The sequence below is a fragment of the Entelurus aequoreus genome, linkage group LG04 (assembly GCF_033978785.1).
Source record: "Entelurus aequoreus isolate RoL-2023_Sb linkage group LG04, RoL_Eaeq_v1.1, whole genome shotgun sequence".
Lineage (NCBI taxonomy): Eukaryota > Metazoa > Chordata > Actinopteri > Syngnathiformes > Syngnathidae > Entelurus > Entelurus aequoreus.
The window spans coordinates 61,097,711-61,113,636 of NC_084734.1; the positions used below are offsets into that span (position 1 = coordinate 61,097,711).

General features: G+C 42.1%; 1 protein-coding gene across 3 annotated transcripts in view; it reads right to left on the reverse strand.

Moving 5' to 3' along the window:
* The window catches only part of il1rapl2 (interleukin 1 receptor accessory protein-like 2), a 631,449-nt gene that overhangs the window by 105,219 nt on the left and 510,304 nt on the right, over window positions 1-15,926 (reverse strand). For all 3 annotated transcript variants that reach the window (XM_062045414.1, XM_062045413.1, XM_062045415.1), the window contains one exon: window positions 7,313-7,387. In XM_062045414.1, coding sequence (XP_061901398.1) covers window positions 7,313-7,387 — 75 coding nt within the window. The remainder of the gene's footprint in view (window positions 1-7,312; window positions 7,388-15,926) is intronic.

The following is a 15,926-nucleotide window of genomic DNA, read 5'->3' on the forward strand; positions in this document are numbered from 1 at the left end:
GAACCCACGCAGTCACAGGGAGAACATGCAAACTCCACACAGAAAGACCCAGGATGGAACCCAGGACCTTCATATTGCGAGACACATGCACTAACCCATGTTCACCGTGCTGCCTGCACTGGTAAGTGTTGTACTAAATGATATACTGTACAGTATACTGTGTGTGATGTTACAGCAAGTTGCCATAGTGAAAACATTCAAGGACATTGCACAAACGAGAACTATTTGTAAGATAATTCTAAAGTGTAAGGATACGCTACAATCACGGTTCAGTCCTTACCTCGGTTTTATGTTCATGGTTTAAGGAAAATAAATACAGTAGCTTTCATAAAAATGAGATTGTCAAGGTCAGGCCTATCCTTGGCACAAATGCTAGCCATGACTTCTGTTTTCCAAAGCTTGGGCTGCACGGTTTTTGTTTACCATATTGCGGGGAAGATTGTTGCGACTTGTCACAAATAAATTTGTACTGCCACAGATCTATTGGTACCAACACAAATAGATTTGGACACTACCCTCAGCAAATGTAGCTTGTTGTTACAATTCCCTATCGCAGGTGATAGAAATCACATTACTCCGCTTCTTAAAACATCTGATACTCACCTGGTCTCTCAGAGATGAAGGGTATCAGTGTTGCCAACGACTTAGCGGCTATATTTAGATAGTAATAAGACCCTTTGCAGTCCTGTGAAAAACACTGAGTATGTTCAATATGGGAACTTCCATCCATCCATCCATTTTCTACCGCTTGTCCTTTTCGGGGTTGCGGTGGGTGCTGGAGCCCATCTCAGCTGCTGAAAAATATGATTACAAATACATGTACTGCTACACCTTGGGATGTATACCGAGTACTGCTATTTTTTGGTATTGGTTCCTAACTGGGTCGGTCCTAGAGGGCCCTTAAAATTCTGGACTAATGCTACGGCTATCGGCCATTTAGGGCTATTTTTTTTAATCCAGCTGACCATCATTTAGTGACACACGCGCACTGTCACATTCATTTAGGTGCCGCTGCAACGCATGAAAAAAGACACAGGGAGGATCTTATAAGGCTGGGTGATTATATGGTCATGATAAATTTGAAGTCCATCACAGTGATCAACTGTGATAATTTATTAACTCGATCAAACATGGCGGAACAGCCAATCAGAGTCGACCTTTTACTTTCCCACATGCTGTTACAAGGTAAGCAGAAGTAAACAGATACAAACCCTGTTTCCATATGAGTTGGGAAACTGTGTTAGATGTAAATATAAACGGAATACAATGATTTGCAAATCATTTTCAACCCATATTCAGTTGAATATGCTACAAAGACAACATATTTGATGTTCAAACTGATAAACTTTTTTTTTTGTTGCAAATAATCATTCACTTTAGAATTTGATGCCAGCAACACGTGACAAAGAAGTTGGGAAAGGTGGCAATAAATACTGATAAAGTTGAGAAATGCTCATCAAACACTTATTTGGAACATCCCACAGGTGAACAGGCAAATTGGGAACAGGTGGGTGCCATGATTGGGTATAAAAGTAGATTCCATGAAATGCTCAGTAATTCACAAACAAGGATGGGGCGAGGGTCACCACTTTGTCAACAAATGCGTGAGCAAATTGTTGAACAGTTTAAGAAAAAGGCAGCACGGTGGCAGAAGGGTTAGTGCGTCTGCCTCACAATACGAAGGTCCTGAGTAGTCGTGTGTTCAATCCCGGGCTTGGGATCTTTCTGTGTGGAGTTTGCATGTCCTCCCCGTGACTGTGTGGGTTCCCTCCGGGTACTCCGGCTTCCTCCCACCTTCAAAGACATGCACCTGGGGATAGGTTGATTGGCAACACTAAATTGGCCTTAGTGTGTGAATGTGAGTGTGAATGTTGTCTGTCTATCTGTGTTGGCCCTGTGATGTGGTGGCAACTTGTCCAGGGTGTACCCCGCCTTCCGCCTGATTTTAGCTGAGATAGGCTCCAGCGCCCCCCGCGACCCCGAAGGGAATAAGCGGTAGAAATGGATGGATGGAGTTGAAGAAAAACCTTTCTCAACCAGCTATTGCAAGGAATTTAGGGATTTCACCATCTATGGTCCGTAAAATCATCAAAGGGTTCAGAGAATATGGAGAAATCACTGCACGTAAGCAGCTAAGCCCGTGACCTTCGATCCCTCAGGCTGTACTGCATCAACAAGCGACATCAGTGTGTAAAGGATATAACCACATGGGCTCAGGAACACTTCAGAAACCCACTGTCAGTAACTACAGTTGGTCGCTACATCTGTAAGTGCAAGTTAAAACTTTCCCATGCAAGGCGAAAACCGTTTATCAACAACACCCAGAAACGCCGTCGGCTTCGCTGGGCCTGAGCTCATCTAAGATGGACTGATACAAAGTGGAAAAGTGTTCTGTGGTCTGACGAGTGCACATTTCAAATAGTTTTTTGGAAACTGTGGACGTCGTGTCCTCCGGACCAAAGAGGAAAAGAACCATCCGGATTGTTATAGGCGCACATTTGAAAAGCCAGGATCTGTGATGGTATGGGGGTGTATTAGTGCCCAAGACATGGGTAACTTACACATCTGTGAAGGCGCCATTAATGCTGAAATGTACATACAGGTTTTGGAGCAACATACAGTATGTTGCCATCCAAGCAACGTTACCGTGGACGCCCCTGCTTATTTCAGCAGGACAATGCCAAGCCACGTGTTACGTCAACGTGGCTTCATAGTAAAAGAGTGCGGGTACTAGACTGGCCTGCCTGTAGTCCAGACCTGTCTCCCATTGAAAATGTGTGGCGCATTATGAAGCCTAAATTACCACAACGGAGACCCCCGAACTGTTGAACAACTTAAGCTGTACATCAAGCAAGAATGGGAAATAATTCCACCTGAGTAGCTTAAAAAATGTGTCTCCTCAGTTCCCAAACGTTTACTGAGTGTTGTTAAAACATACTTGCCAACCTTGAGACCTCCGATTCCGGGAGGTGGGGCGTGGTTGGGGGTGGGGCGGGGCTGTGGTTGGGGGCGGGGGGCGTGGTTGGAGGCGTGGTTAAGAGAGTAGGAGTATATTTACAGCTAGAATTCACCAACTCGAGTATTTCATATATATTTCATATATATATATATATATATATATATATATATATATATATATATATATATGTATGACATACTTTACTTTCCGTGAATTATATATATATATATATATATATATATATATATATATATATATATATATATATATATATATATATATATATATATATATATATATATATATATATATATTTTATTATACATATAAATAAAATAAATACTTGAATTTCAGTGTTCCGGAGGCTATCTAGTAGATGGCAGTATTGTCCTGTTTAAGAGTGTCACAATATTGCTGTTTACGGCAGACAAACTGCTTTACGGTAGACGAAAACGTGACTGCTGTTGTTGTGTGTTGTTACCGCGCTGGGAGGACGTTAATGAAACTGCCTAACAATAAACCCACATAAGAAACCAAGAACTCGCCCTCGATCATTCTACAGTTATAACGTGATTGGGCAGGCACGCTATTTATATTGTGGGAAAGTGGACGTGAAAACAGAATGTCGCCGCTGTCCCCACTCAGGTCCGCATTGAGCTGGAGGGGGCGTGGCCTCCATCTCCGGCTGAATTCCGGGAGTTTATCGGGAGAACATTTCTTCCGGGAGGTTATCGGGAGAGGCGCTGAATTCCGGGAGTCTCCCGGTAAAACCGGGAGGGTTGGCAAGTATGTGTTAAAAGGAAAGGCCATGTAACGCAGTGGTGAACATGCCCTTTCCCAACTACTTTGGCACATGTTGCAGCCATGAAATTCTAAGTTATTATTATTTGGAAAAAAAAAACAAAGTTTATGAGTTTGAACATCAAATATCTTGTCTTTGTAGTGCATTTAATTGAATATGGGTTGAAAAGGATTTGCAAATCATTGTATTCCGTTTATATTTACATCTAACACAATTTCCCAACTCACATGGAAACGGGGTTCGTAAATATTAAAAGAATGACCAAACTTGGAGCTCAATGCTCAGCAGGGGGAAGATAAATAAATGTCAGCAATAACTTGGAGTTATGTAGGCCACTATGATTTACGCCTCATTGGAATCGTGGACGGAATCAAGGTTCACTGAAAAAAAAATCTAAATGCAGAAAGTTGTGGAAATTGGCGCATTGTGACTGAGATGCTGTCGTTGAGAGGAAAAAGGAAAATCATGTTTACGGGGACTGTACACTTGACAAACACTCATCTCTAATTTGAGGGCCAGCACTCTCGGGCCATCTCTGTGCCTGCCTCCCCGGACATGCAGTCATTTCAAACTATGAAACTAACTCCAAAATACAGAGCAAACAGTTTCCAAAATAACTTGTACGTGTCAGCTGATGTGTTTCTTTTGCAAATTTGATGACTGCTTGTAGATCAAAAGATGTGTGAGAAACACTGGGCTACAACTGCGAATGCTAGGAAGTTGTGGACACAAAGACAGATCTTCATTGGTAAGCTTGTGATAACTTGACAGCGTCTTCTGGTCAGTGGGCTTGGGGGTTAAATCACCAAAATGATTCCCGAGCGTGGCCACCGCTGCTGCTCACGGCTCCCCTCACCTCCCAGGGGGTGGAACAAGGTGATGGGTAAAATGCAGAGGGTAATTTCACCACACCTGGTGTGTGTGTGACTATCAATGGTACTTTAACTTTAACTTCTTATACTATAGTTGGACAGCCAAATACTAACTGATGCATCCTTGTGTGTGCTTTCTTTTACTTAAAAACATGTCAACTCAAATGTATTGGTACTTTGTCATGTTTTTTTGCTTTTTCTTATTTAATTTCACATTTTTTTTATTTGCTCAGAATGTTAATACACTGTTAAACTAATCCATAGTTTGTTTGGTTTTCGATAGCGATGCTTAAAACTGTCGGGTTAAAACAATGTAAACAATTGTGATTTTAATCGAGAAGGATTGAAAATTGAATTTTTTGTTTTAGTATGTTTTTTGTTTGAGGACAAACATGGCACAAACTTTCCTAGTTGTTAGAAAGCCCACTGTTTAAAATGTTTGTGTGTATGCTTCACTGATGAGAGTATTTGGTGAACATTTTGTTCTACTAATTTTGGTGGTTCTTGAACCCACTAACAGTTTGTTTACATGAAAAAATATTCCACTCCTTCTTCATCTCATTTTGTCCACCAAACTTTTTATGCTGTGGGTGAATACACAAAGGTGAACTTTGATGATGTCATTGACTTGTTGGAGGGCTAATCAGGCCTTGTATTTGGTCAGTGCATGACTGCAAGCTAATCAATGCAAATATGCTATTTAGGCTAGTTGTATGTACATATTTGAGCTCATTTATTATCCTTTACTTTTATCGGTTTTGCATATCATTTAGTTTTGCATGTTTCATGACACATTATCTGTATGGTTGCATTTCAGATAGTTGTTTGTGTGCCATGTTGTTCCAAACCACAGCAAACATTACCTTGCTTGCCAAAGATTGTAATTAATCTGTTAAAAGAAGACAGCCTGCTGTTTCCTTTAACTTGAACACACACTTCTATACCTTTGGCCATTTCTAAGACAGTAATTTCCAGGAGTTATCTCACCTTCTGAGTAGCCTCTGATTTACTAATGTTTTCTAATGTTGTAAAAATGTGTAGAATAAACATTACATTTCAACATTTTTGTCAACATAGATTTGCTTCAGCCTGTGACACATTTTGATAGTAGGCTAATATAGCTACTATAGACACTTACGTCATGTGTTGTCTTCATTATAACACTTATATAAGGCTTTTAAAGTCATGTTTGATTGTAGGCTAATATACTGTAGCTAATATAAACATGTCATGTGTTGCCTTCATTATAAGACTTATATACGGCTTTTCTTTTTTGCGACTCCAGACGGATTAGTTTTTTGTATTTTTGGTCCAATATGTTCTTTTTCAACGTTTTGGGTTGCCGACTCCTGACCTAGGGCCAATGACAAAGGAGTCACGGACCACAAATGGCCCCTGTGCTGCACTTTGGGCATCCCTGCTGTAGAAGCTAACTGTTTATGACTACTATAGTCCTAGCGCTGTACTACATTTGTTCATCTTATCGTCACATATGGGACGCGAGTCAGGTTACATCAGCATCGGAAGTAGTAAAATCAGCTGTTCACCTGCCGTGTTTTCCTGTGTGATGAAGAGTGGATAAACAGGGAAGTCCTTCTTTAGCTGCCGCCTTGTTTCATCATATATTACTGCCTCAGCACATGTCAATGTTTAGTTTTGTATATAAATCAACATAACATCCATACTATGGAGAAATGTTCACAGACTATTATTTGGCTTGCTAGCGTCCTGTTGCAGTCCAGCGATGATGATGATGATGACGGTGGGCTCCGTAACTGATAAACGGGCCTCGGCCCAACGAGCTGCTCACCTTTACGGAACCTTACAGTTTGTGGTAGACGTGGCAGAACTTACAGCAAAACACTGCATTGCTCAAGAGAGGAAGCCGGTTGATTGCTGCTCACAAAGTGTGGGCGCCTTTATAATGATGCGTCCCCAAAATGCAAGTACTCGCGTGCAGGAAGATTCTGGAAAATGTCTGATCCTTGCAACAGTCAGCCTTAATGCATTGTTGCAGCTCGATGATTTATGAGCACGTCATGAATGCGCGTTTCCGAGACGTGCGGGTGAAGTGTGCCGCCATGCTCGGGGGTGTGTGGCCGCAGTGTCGGGAGTGGAGGATGTGAGGCTGAAGAGAGAGAGGCGAGGCGTGCGAATGTGTTCAGGGGTTAAAATGCGTGCTTGTTTGGGGGTCTGTTAGTCCCTCTCCGGGTGGGGGCGTCTCTGATGTCATATTAATACATTATTTTTTTTCTAATATTTCCGCAATCGACCAATAGGGTCCCAAAGATCGACTGGTCGATCGCGATAGACGAGTTGGCGACCCCTGCTTTACAAGATGATGACATAACAACTGCATTGCACCTTGCACGGCAAACAGTTGATTTGTTTTAAGACTTCCAAAGCAGGTGTTGATAAAAGACTTCCCTTCTGTGAGATGTTACATGCATGATGTTGATGGTGTACAACCTCTTGTGCCAATACAATTGTTAGTAAAAAAAGGACTTTTTTCACATATTTATTTACACCAATTACACATAATACCCATAAGAGTATCAATGAATACCGGTATCGAAAATCGATATTTGTATTGATATCGGTAAAATCTCAACGATATACATCCCTTGATACACCTCTATAACAGATGTGTATAATAAGTGCATAGGATTTCATTCTTACCAGGTGTGATCTCTACCAGAGTGTCTTGTCTCTCAGGGGGGAAAAGGACCTTTGGTGGCTGGGTGGTCTGAAGAGCTAAAAGAAAAAGTGACATTTTGAGTTAGGTCTCACATCACGTAACAAGTTTCGTTCCGTTTCTTCATCATGTATCCAAATATTCATAACAGGATTAGAATATCAAGTTAGGAAACATGAGAAACATTTTTGTTTGGTTTGGTAAAAGGTGCAATATAGATCAGTTCAGTTCAGTTTCAGTTACATTTTGAACATGCATACTATACAATGGAATGCATCACATACTGTATTTCCAGTTGTTTCATTACAGCACGTCCGAAAAGGAGTAGGAAGAAGCAGAGCTTATTTAATCCTACCCCTTTTCATAACATAGCAATTTGATCCCATTTCCTTGTTTTCTGTAACAGAACAGTAAATAAATAAATAATATACCATAGTAAGTAAACACATATTAAATACATATATAATCTTTATCTAAAAAAAAAAAAAGTTCAAGATATTCATCATAATTGTTCTTCTTTGTACTTTGTGAACACTTAGTTTGAACAGTCTCTTAAACTGAATCATATTGGTGCTTTGTTTGATTTATTTGGTTAATCCATTCCATAGTTTAATTCCACATACGGGTATGCTAAATGTATTAAGTGTTGTACGGGCATACAAATGTTTTAAATTGCAATTTCCTCTAGGGTTATATTTCTCCTCTTTGGTTGAGAAGAATTGTTGTACATTCTGGGTAGCAAGTTATAGTTTGCTTTGTGCATAATTTTAGCTGTTTGCAAAATGCAAATGTTAATGTTTACAAACTCTAGTAATGATTCCCTAAACACAGGAGGACTTTGAGAGCAAACAATATTTTAATGTGTGGTAGATAGTTTTTGCCCTTGTTTAGTTATTGTGTACTCTTTACTTTGTTTTGATCAAACAATTGTAAAAGAATAAACAAATAGTTAAAGTATTGTGTTGATACTGGTAAACTTTCAGTATCACTCATTATAAATACATTGAAACGATGACAGTTAATACATGTAATTGGTATTGGTATCGGCCAATCCCAATCAGGGATGATTGGCATCAGAATCGGCCAAATTGAGCGTTTCAAATTAACATTTGTGTTGTGTACATTCTAAGGACGCTGCAGTTTTTACCATTCTGAACCTTCCTTTGATCGACTCCTTGAGGCTTCAGTATGGTTACGGAGGAGTCACTTCACCGCCCCTTCTGACGGGGTCTTGATCCTGTTATAGTTCTTTGGCGGGGGCTGAGCGTGTTTGTTTATTTATTTGGATCCCCATTAGCAACAGCAGATGCTATTCTTGCTGGGGTCAGAAGAAACCTTGCAATGCTGGGGAAAGTGAGCAACACAAACTACAGCGGTTTAACTTCCGGTGTAGTTGTAGTGAATATTTACTTTTAAAAAGTAATTCATTATAATGATCAATTACTTCCATTCCAAAAAATACTCCTTAGTTAATGTAATTAGTCACCAAGAAAAACAAAACTTGCTTTATTTTTTTTTAAAACCTTCAAATATCTGACATGTTCCTTTTAAGAAATGTTTCAAGAGATCAAAGTAGTAAATTAAGTAGTAAACTAAGATATTTGCATATGTGCCGTTTAAAAGGTTGTGCCTCATGTGTGACGTGTGAAGGTAGAGTTGTGTTAACAGACTGCGTGTTGTGTGACTAGCATGAGTTAGTAAAGGGATTCTACTTGCTTGAGCTGGTGTTTTATCTCTCCTTGTATTAAAACAATGCGCCGCAGTAGCGTCACTCACACCTTTATTTTGTAATGCTGTTATTCATGAGGCTGACAACGGCGACTGAAGTAACTGGAACTAATCAATGTGGAACATCGGTCACTTTGAACGGAGGAATGATTTGATAAAAATAAGCCACCAAATCGCGGCCCTGCGGTCCGTGTCTTGGTCGACACGATGTTAGATTTTTTTGCAAGTAACACGTCAAGCTCTGCTGGAGGGTTAGGAAGGAGGTAACAAGATGGCATGGCTTACGTGGGCACCGTGATGGTGCAGCACAATGAACCCTCTAATAATGTCTATTGACCAGTCCAGCTAATTACTAACACCAGGATAGAGCTGGCTTGGATGAGCTCTCCTTTATATGGACTTTGCCTTTCAAATCAAGTTTGACCTTTTCAATGCCGGCAGTGCAGGAAAGTCCAGCACATAAGGTCAGACAGACAAATAATCAACACCGTCTGCTTTCACATCTTCTCCGACAATCTTTGCAATATTCCAATATGGAGTTTTTCTTAAACTTCAAGCTGAGTCTGAATGAGTATTTGTGTCATCAGATATTGACATATGTGAGTGGCAGACAGTTTCAGACCACAGAAAGTGGCTTTTACATGACTGAAGACATACTTGCCAACCCTCCCGGATTTTCCCGGAGACTCCCGAAATTCAGCGCCTCTCCCGAAAACCTCCCGGGACAAATTTTGTCCCGAAAAACTCCCGAAATTCAGGCAGAGCTGGAGGCCACGCCCCCTCCAGCTCCATGCGGACCTTAGTCTGCTTTCCCACAATATAAACAGCGTGCCTGCCCAATGACGTTATAACTGTAGAATGATCGAGGGCGAGTTCTTGGTTTCATATTTGGGTTTATTTTTAGGCAGTTTCATTAACGTCCTCCCAGCGCAGTAACAACACACAACAACAGCAGTCACGTTTTCGTCTACCGTAAAGCAGTTCGTCTGCCGTAAACAGCAATGTTGTGACACTCTAAACAGGAACAATACTGCCATCTACTGTACATGCATATGTGACAATAACATCCACGGCTTTTAGAGAGTGCAGTGCACAACTGCACACACAACAAGGAGACGAAGAAGAAGAACGAGGAAGATACAGCCATGGCGACGCCGACGACGAGTAAGATGAAGAAATACGCTTGTAAGTTCCAAGCCGCAGCTGCGATTGGACCTGGATAGCCTCCGGGAAGAAGTAGTGGAGTACCAAGTGCTTGGCAGTGAAGATCTTCCTCAGGAAGCAAAGATTGACCGGTTTTGGGCCATGCTAGGGAGAGATGGAAGATTCCATGCAGACTCTAGTGCATTTGATGAAAGCACTTTTGTGCATGCCACACAGCAATGCATCATCAGAGAGGGTGTTCAGCATGGTTAGAAAAATAGTGACAGAGAATAGAACAAGGATGGACAATTCAACCCTTAACTCAACAATGAGTGGATCAGTGTTATGTGTGTGTATGTGTAAATAAATGAACACTGAAATTCAAGTATTTCTTTTATATATATATATATATACACTACCGTTCAAAAGTTTGGGGTCACCCAAACAATTTTGTGGAATAGCCTTCATTTCTAAGAACAAGAATAGACTGTCGAGTTTCAGATGAAAGTTCTCTTTTTCTGGCCATTTTGAGCGTTTAATTGACCCCACAAATGTGATGCTCCAGAAACTCAATCTGCTCAAAGGAAGGGCAGTTTTGTAGCTTCTGTAATGAGCTAAACTGTTTTCAGATGTGTGAACATGATTGCACAGGGGTTTTCTAATCATCAATTAGCCTTCTGAGCCAATGAGCAAACACATTGTACCATTAGAGCACTGGAGTGATAGTTGCTGGAAATGGGCCTCTATACACCTATGTAGATATTGCACCAAAAACCAGACATTTGCAGCTAGAATAGTCATTTACCACATTAGCAATGTATATGTCGTGACTTGGTTCATGGCGTGGTTTGTTCTCCCAGAAGGCAACGGAAAGTTGGCGCGAGCCAGACGTGAGTTTGAATACATGATTTATTTTGACACTAATAAACTACAAAAAAAGGAAGCAAACAAAAGGCGCGCACAAAGGCGGAAATACAAACTTGACTATGAAACAAAAGACATGCACGTGGGCACAAAAACTATGAACAATAAAACAAAAACACTAACTGTGGCATAAATGAACAAAACTTACTTGGTAAAGAACTGTGACAAGACATGGAGCAGAGTGATGAAATAGTGTGAGGACGCCAGGACGAACAACAGAAACAGACAGATTTAAATAGTGACGTGATCAGTGAAAACAGGTGCGTGACTCGAAACGTGAAACAGGTGCGTGACAAGACAGGTGAAAACTAATGGGTGACCATGGAAACCAAACCAAACAAGGAAGTGCACAAAAAGTCCAAAACCAAATCCGAACATGACTAAAACAAAACATAATCACAGACATGCCCCCCCCCCCCTTATGGACAGATCCCAGATGTCCAAAACAAACAAAACAAGGCAGGATCGAGAGTCATGGGAGGGCGGGAGGGGTACATGGCGGTGGGTCGCCAGACCAGGTGTCCCCGAATCCACCGGGGCAGGATCAGGTGGCGGCGACGCGTAGACCGTCGCTGTACCTCACGAGGTGGGCGATCCGGGAATGGCCATATCCATGGCCGACGGGGAGGTGGGCGCACTTGGCGTGGCGGCCGACCAGGTAGTGGCCACATCCGTGGCCGACGAGGAGGTCGGCGTACCTGGCGTGGCGGACGCCCATGGACTGGCCACATCCATGGCCGACGAGAAGGCAGGCGCTTCGTCGACGTGGCAGTCGCAGATGACGAAGCTTGGCGTGGTGCGTCGGGCGGCAAAGCTTGGCGTGGCGTGTCCTGGCAGCGTGGGTCTTGGTCTTGGCAGCGTGGGTCTTGGTGTTGGTCTTGGTGTTGGTCTTGGCAGTCTTGGTCTTGGCAGTCTTGGTCTTTGGGTGGTGTGTCTTGGCGTGGTGTGTCTTGGACTTGGCGTGAGGGGTCTTGGACTTGGCGTGAGGGGTCTTGGACTTGGCGTGAGGGGTCTTGGACTTGGCTTGAGGGGTCTTGGACTTGGTCTTGGCTTGAGGGGTCTTGGACTTGGTCTTGGCTTGAGGGGTCTTGGACTTGGTCTTGGCTTGAGGGGTCTTGGCGTCGTGGAGCTGCGACTGGCGGCACTTGGCGTCGTGGAGCTGCGACTGGCGGCACTTGGCGTCGTGAAGCTGCGACTGGCTGCACTTGGCATCGTGAAGCTGCGACTGGCGGCACTTGGCGTCGTGAAGCTGCGACTGGCGGCACTTGGCGGCGTGGAGCAGGTAGCGGAACTTGCCGTGGAGCTGCGACAGGTCCCTGGCGTGGAGCAGGTACTGGTGGCGCTTGGCGGCGTGGAGCAGGTAGCGGAACTTGGCGTGGAGCTGCGACTGGTGGCGCTTGGCGTGGAGCTGCGCGTGGAGCAGGTGGAGGTGGCCTAGCTGGAGGTTGCGGCTTGGCAGGCCGGAAGACCGGTGGTGGTGACCGAACCGGAGGTTGCGGCTTAGCAGGCCGAAAGACTGGTGGTGGTGGTCGTGCTGGAGGCTGTGGCTTGGCGTGACGAAAGACTGGTGGTGGTGGTCGTGCTGGAGGCTGTGGCTTGGCGTGACGAAAAGCGACCCCACCTGAACAGTCCCCAGCCCTAGCCCCCCCCTCAAGGAGCGGATCCCAGACGCGCTCCCTGCGGTCTGGAACCGTCTTTTGGGGTGGGTGGAGGGAGGTCAGGAGGGGGGCAGAATCTTCCCCTCCAACCTGTCCAAAAAGTCTTTCTTCCTGGGATTGAGTGGGTGAAAAAAAATAATTGTGTGACTTGGGCGTGGCTTGAGTTCTGGGGGGCGGGGCATGAAAACTGGGTGACTGTGACTGACAGGATCTAATTTCTAAAAACATGTCCTGATAATGTCTTATCATGTTTTTACAGTCTTTTGCTGGAGGTGAGTGATCAAAAGAAAAAGTATTGGAAAAAAAATCCTGGTCTGTGACGTCATCAGGGCGAAGCCGGGCTGGCTGCTGCTTGCTTCCGCCCGGAGGGGGAGGGGCTCGTGGGAGTGGCGTGTCCTGCCGGCTCCCGGAAGTCTTCCCTCGTCCTTGGCGACGCTTCCGGGACGGGAACGACGCGCCGATCGGCACCAGCTTGCCTCCATTCCCCCACATCATCCCCCTGCGCTCCCTGGGGGAAAAGCGCAGCGTCTCGGTCTCCATGGCGCGCAGCACCTCCCACGCTGCCTCGTCAAAAGCGTCCAATTTTCTTGCGGGATAATTTTTCTGCTGGCGTCCTACTGTCGTGACTTGGTTCATGGCGTGGTTTGTTCTCCCAGAAGGCAACGGAAAGTTGGCGCGAGCCAGACGTGAGTTTGAATACATGATTTATTTTGACACTAATAAACTACAAAAAAAGGAAGCAAACAAAAGGCGCGCACAAAGGCGGAAATACAAACTTGACTATGAAACAAAAGACATGCACGTGGGCACAAAAACTATGAACAATAAAACAAAAACACTAACTGTGGCATAAATGAACAAAACTTACTTGGTAAAGAACTGTGACAAGACATGGAGCAGAGTAATGAAATAGTGTGAGGACGCCAGGACGAACAACAGAAACAGACAGATTTAAATAGTGACGTGATCAGTGAAAACAGGTGCGTGACTCGAAACGTGAAACAGGTGCGTGACAAGACAGGTGAAAACTAATGGGTGACCATGGAAACCAAACCAAACAAGGAAGTGCACAAAAAGTCCAAAACCAAATCCGAACATGACTAAAACAAAACATAATCACAGACATGACAGTATAGAGTGTATTTCTTTAAAGTTAAGACTAGTTTAAAGTTATCTTCATTGAAAAGTACAGTGCTTTTCCTTCAAAAATAAGGACATTTCAATGTGACCCCAAACTTTTGAACGGTAGTGTATATATATATATATATATATATATATATATATATATATATATATATATATATATATATATATATATATATATATATATATATATATATATAATACAATAAATATACATTTATAGCTAGAATTCACTGAAAGTCAAGTTTTTGTTATATATATATATATATATATATATATATATATATATATATATATATATATATATATATATATATATATATATATATATATATATATATATATATATATATATATATATATATATATATAAATACTTGACTTGGTGAATTCTAGCTATAAATATACTCCTCCCCTCTTAACCCCACCCACAACCACGCCCCCGCTCCCAACCACGCCCCCTCCCACCGAACATCTCCCGAAATCGGAGGTCTCAAGGTTGGCAAGTATGAGGACGCCAGATGCTGCAAAAAGACTGAAACAAACAATCTTGCTGCACTGCTCAAACTAAAAAAGGCAGCCTGTGTTGAACCACATCTGAGCTCCCTTCCGCTGTTTAATTTTTAACTTTCAGGGCAGAAACCTTCTTGGAAAAAAGACAAAGGTCATTAATTAGATTTGAAACAATATTCAGAATCCTGAGCTGACTTTCTCAACATGATGTTAATTATTCATGCTCTGTGGCATATAATGTTTTCTGCTGCAAATGAAATTATCTTTGAATTTTAGAGATCACTTCTTTCTGACCCTCTGTGTTTGATGTTCAGTGAAACAGAAATGTACCATTTCTTTTGACATTTGTCACATTACACTTTCCTTGTTGTACACACAGACTTGGCATTGTCTTTTGTCAGAGCAATTTATTTTTAGCACAATACAGATTCGGTATAGTTATGTTTTGTCTCGGTCACATTCAGCATACCCATTTTCAAAGGCTTTCCAGTTTTTTCTTGGCAGATGAAAATAACTGCTGGACTCAACATGCGTGCCACTCAATGCACTCATCTGCGAGCGAATTGGCATCCGAAGCAGATCCTCAACATATTTGAAGGATGTTTGTGTACAACGTTATTCAACCATAGAGATTTGTTAAAATGCAAATGAAAACCAACTTCAGTGTGACTGTTTCTGTGAACACGCCCTAAGAGGAATACAAACCTAACTGAAAAAACAAGAGTCACAAAATATCATCTCATTATGCAACATTTAGCAAGTATAATCAGATACTATGTTCTGCATTTGCAACTGCTTTTGACTTTTAGGGAATCATATAAACTTTCACAGTAAGCAAAGGACATTTACTATGTATACAGATGTGCACTGCGTATTTTGCTAAATTTACAGTTTACATTTTTTCTGTCCAAATTACAATGTATTAACACCTGTTTGTTTAAGCAATTACATGTTAATTATGTGTGCAACAGTGAGTTTGTGGTCTGAGTTAGGTCATCAAGTGCAAATTAGCAAATTGTAGACATGCAAATAAAAACAAGTGATGCATGTGTCTACAAGCAGGGTTTTTTGTACAAAACCCAAAACCAGTGAAGTTGGCACTATGTGTAATTCGTAAATAAAAACAGAATACAATGATTTGCAAATCCATTTCAACTTATATTCAATAGAATAGACTGCAAATATAAGATATTTAATGTTGGAAATGAGAAACTTTTTTTTAATTTGCAAATAATCATTAATTTAGAATTTAATGGCAGCAACACATTGCAAAAAAGTTGGCACAGGGACATTTTTACCACTGTGTAACATGGCCTTTCCTTTTAACAACACTCAGTAAACGTTTGGGAACTGAGGAGACTAATTTTTGAAGCTTTTCAGGTGGAATTCTTTCCCATTCTTGATTGATGTGCAGCTTAAGTTGTTCAACAGTCCGGGGTCTCCGTTGTGGTATTTTAGGCTTCATATTGCGCCACACATTTTCAATGGG